Genomic DNA, 14,474 nt, shown 5'->3' with positions numbered 1-14,474 from the left:
ATGGAAAAGAGTGATGACGATCGAGTGGGAAAAGACTCCCACATAATGGGCCAAATACAAGTAGGAGATGCACCTTAGGAATAAAGATTCGTTTCCTCAAAAGCTAGTCCAAGAAGAATCTTACAATTAATTTTTCCTCTTTCTTTAATGTTGTTATTTATATGGAGAGTACTGTTACATCTACAAACGAATTATTTAAAAGTAATCTTATAAATTGATATGACTTTATCTGGTTCATTAGATCTATTTTACAATAAAAATAATTTTATAATCTGACGAATCACATCAAGCCACATCAATTTGGAAAATTATTTGATGTAATCTGTTTGTGGTTAGAGTATTTTTCGATGATGCAATTTTAGTGGTGCCTGCAACATTTACACTGCTAGATGCGATTAGATCAGAAACAACCTCAGCCTGATGGAATCTATTTTATTGACGTAAACCTCTCGCGAGATAATCCTCGTTGGTTAAAGCTGGTTCCCAGCCTGCAGCCATGACGACTCCTTGTATTATTCTATGATCTCCGAACTATACATTTAATTAGCTAGTTTCAATCCTCATTCACCTTGCATCACATGAATATTGTCTTGGTCATCACATGGCGGTCTTTCCTCAGTACTGTAGCGTACACTTAAATGTCTAACATTAATATATAATGATAGAAAATGGTATACTTATTTTTATATAGAACTTTAAATGTTACAATGGAAGTTAGTTTTATAAAATTAAAAATGATTTTTTAATGAAGAAATGATTATATATACGTACGTAGATTAATTATAAAATTCGTTGTAAAATATTTGATTATTAAGTATGTTTTTATTTTATTTTGCAACTCATGTACAGATATAAGCAGCTGTATAAAAACGTACAGATTAGGAGACCTAAAATAAGGGATCGGCTAATTATAAGGAATTGGGTTTGATTTTAGTTGACTTTCCATCTCCGCCAGCGGTACTATCCTTTTAATTACGGTTTGTACCCACATTTGCCTCCCTCGCATATAAATGAACTAGGCCGGGATCTATTGCCCTGATCAACTGAAACAGCTAAAAAAAACAGTGAAAATGGAGGTTGAAATCGTCTCTGAGGAACACATCAAACCATCTTTTCCAACACCACCTCACCTCAGAAGTTTTAAGCTTTCCCTTCTGGATCAGCTTCTTCCTGTTCCCTATGCACCAATCGTCCTCTTCTATCCTAATCATGATGATCACTGTGCAAGCCATAACACTATCCCCCAGAGGTTAGAATTGCTGAAGAAATCTTTGTCGGAGACGTTAACTCGTTTCTATCCACTGGCCGGACAGATCAAAGACGATCTCTACATTGAATGCAATGATGAAGGGGCTTATTTTGTGGAAGCCCATCTCAACTTTTGTCTCTCTGAATTTCTCAGGCAGCCTGACCTCCTGCTTATACACAAGTTCCTTCCATGCGAACTCGTTTTGAAAGAATCAGCTGCGGGAACTTTCGTGACAAATATTCAAGCGAACGTCTTCAAGTGCGGTGGCATTGCCATTGGTTTGTGCATTTCGCACAAGATCGTAGATGGCGCTGCATTGAGCACCTTTATCAAGGCATGGACTACAACAGCCAGGGGATCTAAATCTAATATTGCAGCAGTATTCCCCAACTTTGACTCGAGTTCTCTCTTCCCCGCAAGTGATGATCTATGGCTTAGAGATTCATCGATGGCTATGTGGGGTTCCTTGTTCAGAAAAGGAAAGAGCGTGACAAGGAGATTTGTGTTTCCTGACTCGGCTACAGCCACCCTTAAGGCACAAGCAACAAGCTCATACGTGAAACAACCCTCGCGTTTGGAGGTGGTTTCAGCTTTCATATGGAAGCATGCGATGGCTGCCTCTAGGCAAAACAATGGTTCCCAAAAGCCTTCTCTTATGACACATTTAGTGAATCTGCGTAGGAGAATGACACCCCCATTGTCGGAGCATACTATGGGAAATCTCCTCTGGATAGCGGCTGCAGCTCGTTGCATGGACACAGATGAGGCAAGCTTGGAGGGCTTGGTGGGTGAGCTACGGGGTGCAATATCAAGCATTGATGGAGATTTTGTCCAGAAAATGCAAGGTGAAGAGAGGAATGCCGTCATGTGTGAGACTCTGAGAGGCATTGGAAAGCTAGGCTCCCAAGATGAAGCGGACTACTTTGGGTTTAGCAGTTGGTGTAAGTTTGGATTCTATGAAGCTGATTTTGGGTGGGGGAAGCCAATATGGGTGAGCAGCATTGGTTCAAGTGGCACAGTGTTCATGAATCTGATCATTTTGGTTGACACACGATTGGGAGATGGGATAGAAGCATGGGTGACCTTAGATGAGCCAGACATGGCAAGATTAGAATCTAATCCGGAGCTTCTGACATTTGCTTCCTTGAATCCCAGTCCTCTAGCGGCTGATCACTCGATCGGTTGCTGATCCATGAGAACAGTTCTAGCTGATACGATGATGATGTTTTTTTTTCCTTATCTTGGTAAATTAATGATCATGAGTACCAAGCCATCTATATTTTAAAATCATCTAATAACATCATCAAATATTATCCCTTATAATATAAATTAGAAGCAAAGTTAATTAATAGGAAATAGTGGGTGGAGTCGTCAAAAAGAATTAAAAGAAAATAGTGGGTGGATAAAAAGATTTTAGCCTATCTATAAATAAACCATCAATCTTAGTTCTAACAATGAATAAGTAATTTTGTCAAACAAATTTTACAATTTGATGGTAAGATCTAAGAACTGAACATCTTGATGTCGCTAAGTTTTAATTAAACAAGATATAGATTTCATCGATCCAAGTGTCGTTTCTTTCCCTTTCGTAATCCGTTTTTGTTTTCTTCTTGTTTCATAGATTTCCCGACACGATACGATGAACACACCATACTCATCGTACATTTGGTTGAATTAAAAACAGACCCCCACATCATGTTATGATAGGAAGGTTAAAAATTTAATCAAATTAATATTCAACTATTTTTTTATCAATGGTTAGGTTTTTAATAATTGATATTAGAGCAAGTATTATATCACAAGTTCAAATCACGGAAATGACAATGTAAAGATTATATTAAAATGTATTGATATTATGTATGTGCGTGGTGTACTTAAGTTATTGAATAATGACAACTGAGTGAAGCTGCCAAAAGAGAAAAAGCTACCACCGGCCGGGTCAGTATCGATAGAGTAGGCTGTCGTGAATGTCAAATTCAGAAGTATAATAAAATATTATGATTTTGAAAATTAAATGTTTAATAAAAAAAAATACTACTTATCATCTTCACACCACATATCACACATAATTTTTTAATTTTTTTTTCTTTTTAAATGTGTAATGTATGAATGATGAGGAGAATAATTTAATTAGTTTAAGAAGAATAAAAAAAAATTATGATGCATGCGAGAGCACCAAAAATTAATATCAACGGTCCTAAAAATTTGGGATTATGAATAAAACACCACATTCCGAAGAGGTATGCGTCAGAGCAGCGCATTCAGAAATAGGCTGCACATGCTCGATGAGATCGAACGCGTTGTTCCACCGTCCGATGATGTGGAAATTGAAAAAATAAAACAGAAAAAAGCCCAATAATTCAAAACCTGGTTTCCCGTTGAACGTGGAGAAAGTCTTTAGTCAACTGACTAATCCACACATTCTCTCTCCAACTTTTCATCGTCCGGAACCAGAGTCGTTGCTTGCAAGTTGTTCAATTTTATTTGTTTTTTTACAGCTCCAAACATGGATGAGAAATACCAGAGACTGGTGGGAATAGAAATGAAATGAAAACACAACGAAAGCTTTCTTCTCTTCTTATTCTTTTGCCGTTTCCGTTGGCATGGGTCGTCGTCTTCCGTCTCTCTCATCCTCTTTATCAATCAGCTTCTGCTTCTTTGCTTTCCTGCAAGATGCGGTTTTCTTGGTCGTCGCCAATAGGAACCAAAGTCTCACGCCGACGTCATCGATGCCCGTCAACCGCGATCTCTACCATTTCAGGTAATTCCTTTTGAAACCCTGTTTTAATCTCTCTCTCTCTCTCTCTACTGGGACAAGTTCTATACGCCGGAATTATCTGTTTTCTTTCTTCGTTTCTTGGATCAAAAGAACGGGCTTTGTTGAATGTATTCTGGATTCGATGAATTTCTTATTTTTGTTTGAATCCTGGAATGTATAGTAAAGCTAACATGGTTACATATCAAGATCTTTCTCCTTTTTTTTTGTGTTGAATTTATAAAATTTTAATCGGTGTCTCAGTTATTTCGAAAGTTCCGTTTAATTGTTTTGAAATTGTAGGAGCTGAAACCCTCAATTCTTGAGAATTTTCATTTTACATATATTCCGATGACCTAACTAGAGTATTTGTCTCCATAAAATATAAAAAAATATACTACTTGGGTTAGGAATTGAAGACCTTGCCCATTCTTATCCGGTTTATCGGTATACTAAGGCCATCTTTTGTGAGCTTGACGTTTGAGATAATACATATATGATGATGATTTTTCCTTTTGTATGTTTTTTCTTTCGACTTTTGTAGTGGCGATTTGATGGAGCAGATAAAGGCTTTGGTCCATCGTCACCCTGGCAAACTAACTGTAGGTTGCCCATGATTCATCTGAATTAAACATCATGCTTGATCTTTGGCTTCTGATTGGTAATGTGTTTTTTTTATGGGTAAAATAAATGATTGGTAATGTTTTTAACAGATGGAAACAATTAAATCTAGAAATAAAGGCTATCGGGCAGAGATCTCAGTGGTTACATATTGCAGGGGAGGGAGAGAATATGATGACAGGTCAAAGTTTCGGATCCTTCTTGTAAGTTTTCTTTGCAATTGCCTGTCTTGGATCGTTTCTGGTGCCTTTTAACAATATTTTAACTAAGCAGTTGCTTGTTAGGCCTTAATTTTCACAGTTTTAAGGTTAGAGTACCGCTCTAAGAAGAAAATGATGTACTTTGGAAATCTTATATTCAATATGTAGTGCATAGATTATCTCAGATTGGTAATTTCTGGTGTTTTTGACAGATAATTCATTGTCTTCCAGAGTTTTGGCCAGCATGGAAGGGAACTCATTACATCTGAACTTGCTTACCGGATTTTGTCAATCTTAAGTGAAGAGCAGTTTCTACCCAACATGGATCCAGCTTCGCTGAACAGTACCCTTGACAAGCTTGTCATAAAGGTAACTCTAATTAATTTCTGGAACAGTTTGCTGTGGCTGCATTTTTCGTCTACCGAGTAAATCGAATTGTTTATGCGTTGGAATTTTATTTGTATGCATGAGCAAGTTACCACCCTTTGAACCAAGATAGTGTCTAATACAAGATGACCAAGTGAATTTGTAGCAATCAAAATCACCAAGTGAGCTGGATAGCTTTCAACGCTAGCATCAATAGATTGTTCTTTTGAAAGTGATGCTAGTACCAAAAGATAAGTCTCAACGTAACATGCTCACAAATAATATATCCTCACATGTGGCTTATGTTTGTGTGCTTAATTCTCAAACATTAAATAATTTATTGATAACTAGTTGACCATTGAGAACTCTAGGGTAAGGTTTTCAGAATTTCTTAAAATTGTATTCAGTAGGATGGATGTCCCCGAGCTGGTAGTGATTAAAGGACTTATGTCAGTATAGAAAAAATTTAATATATCATATATGCTACTTTCTTTGCCATTTTAAGGGAAGTGCTGTGTGGAAAGTGCTGCGTGGACTTACATTTTGGGATACTGATATCTTATGATACCTCAGGTGGTGCCAATGGAAAATTTGAATGGCCGCAGGCTTGTTGAAGCAGGAGATCTTTGTGAGAGGAAAAATGGTCATGCACTTGAATTTTTCTTGATTCAAGAGTTAGATGACCACTTGGGATGGCATTGACATGCTTAAATTTGCATTTTTTTGTTGCAGGGAGAGGAGTTGATCTCAACCGAAATTGGAGTGTAGATTGGGGCAAAAAGGAAAAGGTTTGTCATTCCTACCACTTTTACCCTTGAATCCTGCAGTATAAATTATGCTGGGTACCCCCTTATTGTGTTGTATGTATGCATATATCTTTTGAACTTGTCGGTAATGATGTATTAATTTGGTAATTATGCTGAGGTATTTTCCCTGTTCAAAATTGATTATGGAACACTTTACACTGTTGGAGGAGGCTTTAGGTTTAATCATGTCTGCATCTGCATCCTCTGTGTGTGTGTGTGTGTGTTTGCACTTGCGTGTAGCACCCAAGTATTCAACTGTCCAATTCTATGTTTTGCTATTCTGTGATAGTCTTTCATGTTGTTGCTGTTCTCCAATTTCAGGATTATGATCCATATGAGGAAAATCCTGGAACTGCTCCCTTTAGCGAGCCTGAAACTCAAATTATGCGGAAACTTGCCTTATCTTTTGACCCACATGTATGGATTAATGTACACTCTGGAATGGAGGTAAGTTGTACTGTTAGTATTATCTGTTGTTGACTGCCCATGTCATTTGCCTTGAAAGGTCTTATGAATATCATCAGTCTACCCGAGCCTATTATGTTAAAAGTCCAGGATCTTGCACTCGAATGAATTAGAAACTATTCGTGTCTGAGTTTTCCTGTTAATTTTGTCATTTTATTGAGCTGCACCACCTTTCAAGGAAAAAAAAGATTATTATTTTTTTGATAATTAATAAGAGATTTATTACCATAAATAGGCATAGCCCAAGTACACAGAGAGTATACAAGAGAAAATACCTGCATACAGCGACTAAAAGGAAAGAAAAAACTAGAAAAACTCAAAACAATTTATCACCGTTCATTACAATGGCCTTAACCCATAGACGTAGAGTTTTAAAGAAAAATTCCCTAAATTCTTCCATCGATCGTTCTTTGTCTTCAAAACATCTCCCATTCCTTTCTAGCCAAAGACACCACATCAAACACAAAGGGATCATTTTCCAAGTTGCTGTAATAGATAGACTCCGCCCAGCATACTTCCAGCCAGCAAGTAAATTAACAACCTGCTTTGGCATCACCCAAGAAATACCCAGCCTTCCAAAAATGACATTCCACAAACTTTTAGCCACCTCACAATGGAGAAACAAGTGATTAACCGATTCGCCATCTTTCTTGCACATGTAACACCAATCAACAATACAAATCCCACGCTTCCTTAGATTTTCTATAGTCAGAATTTTATCATGAGACACAAGCCAGCAGAAGAAAGCTACCTTATTCGGCACTTTAACTTTCCAAATACTTTTCCTGGGGAAATCGCATACACCTTGGCAGGTTAATACATGGTAGTAGGAATGGACTGAGTATCTGGAATTTTGTTCATGAATCCACGACAAACTGTCTACACTTCCTTGTACAATCTTCAGCTCGTATAATCTGCTGAGAAAATCTGAAATTACCTTGACTTCCCAATCATTTACATTTCTCACAAAGTCAACAGACCACTGTATGCCATTATTCAGAAAAGAGGGGGAATCGGGGAATCAGCCACAGATGCATCTTGAAGCCTTGCAATCTGAAATAGGGAAGGAAATTTATTCTTGAGAGTTAACTCTCCACACCAATAATCATGCCAAAAAGGAATTCTTGAGCCATCCCCCACCTTGTATTTGACATGTTTAACAAACTCCCCCCAGCCCATACGAATAGACTTCCATAATCCCATCCCTTAAGCTCCTTTTACTTCATTTGAACACCAACTACCCACATATCCCCGTATTTGGCTTCTATCACTTGTTGCCATAAAGCATCTCTTTCAAAATGGTATCTCCATAACCATTTCCCACAAAGAGCTTTATTAAAAAGCCTCAAGTTATGCACACCCAACCCCCCTTTGAAATTGGTTGACAAACCTCATCCCAACTCATCAAATGAAATATCGTTTCCTTCCCTTTACCTCCCCACAAGAAATTCCTATAGATCTTTTCAATTTTCAAAGAAACCCCAGCCGGTAAAGGGAAGAGAGAGGAAATATGTTGGAAGATTGCTCAGCGTACTCTTGATTAAAGTGATCTACCCCCATTAGAAAAATATAATTTTTTCAGCTGGCTAATCTCCTCTCAATCTTCTCAATCACTCCTTCCCAAATCGAGACAGCTTTATGAGGGGCACCCGGGGGGAGACCAAGATACGTCAAAGGCAGCGACGATATTTTACGCCCCAAAATATTAGCCAGATCAGAAATATTTGACACTGAGCCCACCGGAACTATTTCAGACTTGATTAAGTTGATTCTCAATCCCAACACAGCTTCAAAGCAAAGCAAAAGAGCTCTTAAAGATTTTGTTTTATGTTTTCTTTGGTGGCTCATAAACTACTCGAGCTTGCTAGAGAAATGATTTCTTTGGCCTTCGTTTACTATCCTGTCAAGCCATATTGTGTGTGCTAAGATACTGGCTTCATGTCCAAGGGCAAAGAGCTGGTTGTTATTATGTGAATCGGAGCCATTTCATGTAAGAGCTAGTTGAGATTGAAATCGGCTTGGTTATGATAATAGACGTGCTTGTATATGCTTTTTAACTGGCTCGTGCTTTGTCAAATGTACATTAGCGATATTCAAATGGTTGTGACCTGTCAAAAAATACGGCTAGTTGTGATTGGGCTGATAGCATTATTGATTCTAGCTTGATCTAAGTTTACGAACCTGGATTCAAAACAATGATTAAGTGCTTGACTTGTCCCTGCTCATCTTTATGACACTCTGCTACCCAAAGTCTATCATGCCTTTTTGATCTTTCTAGAGAAAATCATTGTCCAGGAAAAGTATACACAAAAAATACCCTTATGATCTTCTCTTTCATCCCCATATCAATGTTTCTAAACTTATTAGCCTTAAATTAATGTTCAGTGTCATATTTTAAAAAATAATGTTCAGTGTTGATCCAGAAAGGAGTGGCTTGGTTTTGCTAATGCTCCTTTCAGGTATGGCATGTTTTACAATGTGTTAAAAATTGATGTAGGAAAGATGAAAACTAATTATCTTTACATTGGATAGATGTCACGTTTATGTGATAGTGCAGAAATAAGTCAATCCTTGGGCGTTTAAAAGAAACGATTACTTAGATGGAGTTTTTCAGCATTTGTGCCTTTTTGCTGGTGTGGTTGTTTTATTGAATCAGAAGAAATGTAAATTGTCAATGCTTCTTATAGGGGAACTCAAAACATCCCAAGTTTCTATAAATTGATATGAAACGCTTGAGTATTATGTAACTGTTTTCTTTTTCCTTTTCAGTTACCTTTTTTGTTCTGTTCATAATATACTCTGCACTGGCTGACTGCCTAAGTTGCTTGTTTGTGCAGGCTCTCTTTATGCCATATGACCATAAAAACACTACACCTGATGGACCTCCATCACACCAGATGAAGTTGTTACTTGAAGAGGTGAACTATCTTCATTGCCAAAAGCGTTGCATGATTGGATCTGGAGGAGGCTCTGTTGGGTTAGTATTACCTGTAGTTGAAAGCAATGATTATCGTGAAAACATTCCATCAGTTAGAGGAGAATAGATGCCCACATATATCAAAATCACCTCAAAGCTGTCTAAGACAATGACATTATATATAGAGCAAATCAAGAATCTGGCTATAAGGATGGCAGAAACAATTTATCTTCTATCCTTATATCAAATGTAGAATGGGTGGTCTTTACGCAATATAGTGCCAATATTCAGCAAGTCTAGAGGAGCCAATTGGGAGGACAGATTTTAACATTCCACTGGGATTTTTTCTACTAGTTTATTGTTTGCTTAAATTTAGGTACTGGCACTTGTACGTGAGAGTGCCCATATTCACCATGTCTAAATTAGGGCTGAAAGTGTACTATCTCAACTTGTTTATAACATCTTTCCACAAGTTTGAACTTTTCTTTAATTTTAGGTATTTGGCACATGGGACAGCAACAGATTTCATGTATGACGTTGTAAAGGTGCCCATGGCTTTTACATTTGAGGTTTGTGAAACCAGAACTCTCATACTGTAATTGCTTGCTACAATTTAAAACTCATTCACTTCTTTATCATTTTGCATTGCCCGACAGATATATGGAGATCAAGAAGCCTCATCTAAAGACTGCTTCAAAATGTTCAATCCCACTGACCTCTCTACCTTCAATGTATGTTAGTATGGATTGATCCATGTCCTTTTGGTTGCTTTTGATTATCCAACTTCTTCCTTTTCCCCCATGTTATTTTTCACGTTTCTTGAACAGAATTATGATTTAATTAAGAATGAGATTAATGGGTTCATACTTCTCTAACTATGTCTTCTTTCCGGGCTTCAGAGAGTTCTCAACGACTGGTCTGCTGCTTTTTTCACAATTTTCAATTTGGGTCCACACCAACTTGGTGAAGTCCATTCAAAGGTGCCTGTGTCCACTTTGGACAAGTGGGTTTCCATTGATGACTATCTTGATGGTTACTTGATGGAGAGGAGCAGCAGATATGGGAAGAAGATGGAAGTGCTTGAGCTTGGAATGCAAGAGATTAGAACGTATTTCAGGCTCTTCTTGTTATCCTCGGTATTGTTATTGTTCATGTTCTGTTCCAGAATTTCCAAAAGCAAGTACAATAGACCAGTTATTTCTGCCATTCCCCTCTGACATTTTTACGTTGGTGAAAGGCAAGCAAAGATTGTTGTATGTTAGTGCAGTCTATAGACAATACAAATATTCTTTTAACCATAATTAATTGCTTAGTTTGTAGGGCACCTCATTTAAAAAGTTAAGTATCCTTTCTGTCATGCGGTTCATTTGAAATGGAGAATTTTCATTCCTATTTTATTCCACATTTTGTATTAAATGAGTACTCTTGATTTCACTCGACATGAAGATTTTTTTTTTTTTTGTTTGGGAAAAAATAATTAGGATTATTATCAAATTATTGCATCGACAGTTCTATTCTCTTGCTATAAACAAAGGCCACAATTATTAAAAAAATAAATAAAAATTTGAAGTGACATTGGGCGCATTCAGTTCAATGGATCCCCGTTTGGATTGAGAAACACTCTTAATCCATCTGATCTCATCATTATAATTTTTACAAATTTTTACATAAAATGCAATAAAAAATTTAATTTTTTCAAATCTCAAAACGTATAATAATATTAAAAAAATAATATTCTTATAATATTTTATTCAATTTTTAATTTTTATCTAAAACTATCTCACATCATCTTACTATCCAAACCGCTACAACCTATGTGCCGAAAATTAATCAAAGTAGATTGACCATCCAATCAATGAGGAATGAGACTTGTACCACTATTTTTGTTAGGGTTTGGTTTACGCCGTGTTAAAATTTTTGTTTAAAAATAATAGGCAATATTGTTTTAAGTAAAAAAATAAGTTAAAATTTTCATCAGGTACGGTTTGGATAGTAAAATGAGATGAAATGGTTTTAGATTAAAGTTGAAAGTTTAATAAAATATTGTTAGAATATTCTTTTTTATTATTATTATTGTTGTTTTATAATTTGAAAAAGTTGAATTGTTTAATATATGTGAAAATTTATGAAAATTGTAATGATGAGATGAGATGAGATTGTCTATTCATTTTTTACAATCCCTTTTGCCCGTCCATTTAAGAGCATGCTTGTATCCTAGTAAAGAAGACTTTACCATCATTCCTCCATATTTTCTGCCCAACTACAATACAACAATATATTTGCACTCAAGTGACGTATGTTGTTATGGATGTGTTTCGTATATTTACTTAATGACTTCCAATAACCTGCAACAGGAAGATGAGAGTAGCTCGGTGTGGTGGGAGACACCTCTTCTGCTTAAGTTAGTGTAGAGTGTCGATAATACTTGAAATTTGAAAGGGTTTAGACCCTATCTTAGGCATGTCTTTTGACTTCTATTTATATGGTTGGATGTGTGATGAGAAGGCTTGTCTCTAGAGCTAAAAAAATAAACTGGAGAACCGGCCCGAACCGGACCACATTGGTTGGTTCGGTCCAGGACTCGTTCTGCCATTTTAAAAACTGTTTAAAACTAGTCCAATTCCGGTTTTAGGTTTTCCGGCATTGAGCTGGACCAGACTGGACCAGTTTGTATATATATATAATTAATTTTTAATATCATATATAATTTTTATATATAATATATATAATTTTATATTTTAATTTATAACATAAAATTTTAATCTTAAACATGAATATTTGTTTGATCATATGTATAACAATATAAAAAATATATATTAATTACATTTTATGGCCTAATAAATTCTCAACATATTCATGTTTTATAAATACATTAGTATATTAATTAAATTTTATGGCCTAATACTAATACTATTAGTAATCCACTTTAAGTCTATATATAAATAACAATATAAATCGCGATAGTATTAGTAGTTAAACTAATACTATGTATAATATAGTGATATAGTAATACTAATACTATTACTATTAGTATACTAATATTATCAGTAAGATAGTTATAATAATAGTTAAACTAATCACTAATACTATTATACAGTTATACTAATCACTATTACTATAAATATAATTAATATCACTATTAGTATAGTATATAATGTCAGTAATACTTTAGTATCAATTTATTATTATATTCTACAATGTATAATATAGAGTATTAGTATTTAGTATCACTATATCACTACAATATATATATATATATATATATATATATATGTAGTAGTAACAATATAATAGTATAACATATAATAGTAGTATATATTAATATATTATAAGAGTTTCAGTCTTCCCCATTGAGTCTAAAATTCAATACATGTATGATTACCAAAAATTACTTGATGCTAGGAGTGGGCAGCAAGGCCCTGCACCCCGTCTGTCCCGCCCTAATATAAATGGAGCGGATTCCCTGTTTGCCAGATGCAGGGAGCGAGTACCCCGTATGCATTTGGCACCCCCAACGGGGGCAGGATGGCCTCAACCCCTGCCTCGCCCCCGTATATATATATATATATATATATATATATATACAATATACATATAATTATATATACCTAAATTAAAAAAATACCACAGTCATCAAAATGACATTATTTTTCTATTGACAAAACAACGTCATTTTGAGATGGGTAGTTTTAAAAATAAACCCTTAGCCATGACAAAATGACGTCGTGTTGAGATGGGTTTTAAGTCCCCCTCCTCTCCCACGACTCCCAATCCCCATTTCTCATATATATACATATATATTTATATATATCTCCCGCTCCGTTCATCCATGATTCCATCACACGCCGTAGTATCGTTGCTTGTCGCCGAAGGTAAGTGCCCTGTGCCCTTGGCTTGTTCCAGATTAATTCTTTTTTTTTTTTTTGTAGTTATGGAATATGGATTATGGAGAATGAGATTAAATTGAGGAGTTTGAGATATGATTGTGAATTGTGCCATGGAAGATTTATTTGTGCATGTGTTTGTATGATTATAATTTATAAATTCTTTAGTGTAAAATTTTTTAAGGTTTTAGATTGGAACCCTAAATTAATTTAGGAATTTTAATTTAAGATTTTAATTAAATTCTCTAAAGTTCGATTCAGATATATATATATATATATATTATATTATATATATATATGAAGTTAGCGTGTCTGATACATATTCTTAAGTGTCAATCTACGTATAAATATTCTTTATTTTTAAAATAATATTTGCACAATAAAATAATTCACATGCTCATATTGGAGGAACTTTAGTGAATATAATTATATTACTTCAGATAATTAAGACTTGAGAGTTTAAATATATATTAATTACTTCATCGTCTTAACATATATAAATATATAGTGATCCAGCTATTAATTAAAGAAGCTTATGCTCACTACAAGAAAAATAGCCTCACTGAAAATAACCACAAAAAGTAGTAAATGCGTCGCAAGAGTATTTAAGGTTCTGTAGTTTGTAAATTCCAAATAATGCATTATTTCGAGACCAATGCAATTAACACGAAAGGTCAAAACAAATTAGTTACTGTTCATTAACGAAATGATCATGATTTCCTCAACATGAGTAACTTTCTTTTGGCCTTCCATCATCATCACGTTCTCCTTTCCGTTTTTAGATCATGATCCGACGTCGTCCCAAGCTAGGAATATTTTCCTAATTTAAAAATCATTTACATGATCATAAATATCTGAGAAAAGTAATTAATTCCCTCCTATATATGCAATAATATTGCATTATATATATGGTGGGTTACATTCCAAGTAGTTAATTAGGTGGACATGATGAGTAGTACTAGACATGCAGCCGCAAAAGCCACGAATACATGAGCTGTGTAAAGTGGTTGGCCGAGGCGGAGCCCTTTCCATAATGACTGCTGTAAGGTTTCTGAAGTGGAACAACTCATGAAAGAGTAATATTCTCGCAGCTAGCTAGCTGGATTATTCTACCAACAATTCTTTATTTCTTTTATCTCTTTTGCATTTATCTTCACCAAATGATCATGTATTTCAGGATCTCAGGTAGGAACCCTACATGCTCAAGAGAA

General features: G+C 35.4%; 2 protein-coding genes across 3 annotated transcripts; both read left to right on the top strand.

The window, feature by feature from the left end:
* Positions 1 to 1,016: 1,016 nt before the first annotated feature.
* On the top strand, positions 1,017 to 2,532 carry LOC121259989 (stemmadenine O-acetyltransferase-like). Its single transcript, XM_041161833.1, has one exon. It carries the CDS (start codon positions 1,071 to 1,073, stop codon positions 2,436 to 2,438), a length of 1,368 nt encoding a protein of 455 aa, XP_041017767.1. The 5' UTR covers positions 1,017 to 1,070; the 3' UTR covers positions 2,439 to 2,532.
* A 1,059-nt stretch (positions 2,533 to 3,591) lies between these two features.
* On the top strand, positions 3,592 to 10,820 carry LOC121259993 (metallocarboxypeptidase A-like protein MCYG_01475). Of its 2 annotated transcripts, XM_041161837.1 has the most exons (11): positions 3,592 to 4,010; positions 4,549 to 4,606; positions 4,718 to 4,828; positions 5,057 to 5,194; positions 5,765 to 5,834; positions 5,924 to 5,979; positions 6,319 to 6,444; positions 9,300 to 9,439; positions 9,876 to 9,948; positions 10,036 to 10,110; positions 10,279 to 10,820. In XM_041161837.1, the coding sequence occupies exons 1-11, from the start codon at positions 3,853 to 3,855 to the stop codon at positions 10,594 to 10,596; spliced, it is 1,323 nt and encodes a 440-aa protein (XP_041017771.1). In that variant the 5' UTR covers positions 3,592 to 3,852; the 3' UTR covers positions 10,597 to 10,820. The 2 variants fall into 2 exon arrangements, with proteins under 2 accessions (XP_041017771.1, XP_041017772.1); XM_041161838.1 differs by lacking the exon at positions 4,549 to 4,606 and having other exon boundaries at positions 3,877 to 4,010.
* Positions 10,821 to 14,474: the final 3,654 nt, after the last annotated feature.

Source organism: Juglans microcarpa x Juglans regia, chromosome 4D (assembly GCF_004785595.1).
Source record: "Juglans microcarpa x Juglans regia isolate MS1-56 chromosome 4D, Jm3101_v1.0, whole genome shotgun sequence".
NCBI lineage: Eukaryota > Viridiplantae > Streptophyta > Magnoliopsida > Fagales > Juglandaceae > Juglans > Juglans microcarpa x Juglans regia.
This window is presented reverse-complemented; position numbering and strand designations above follow the sequence as displayed.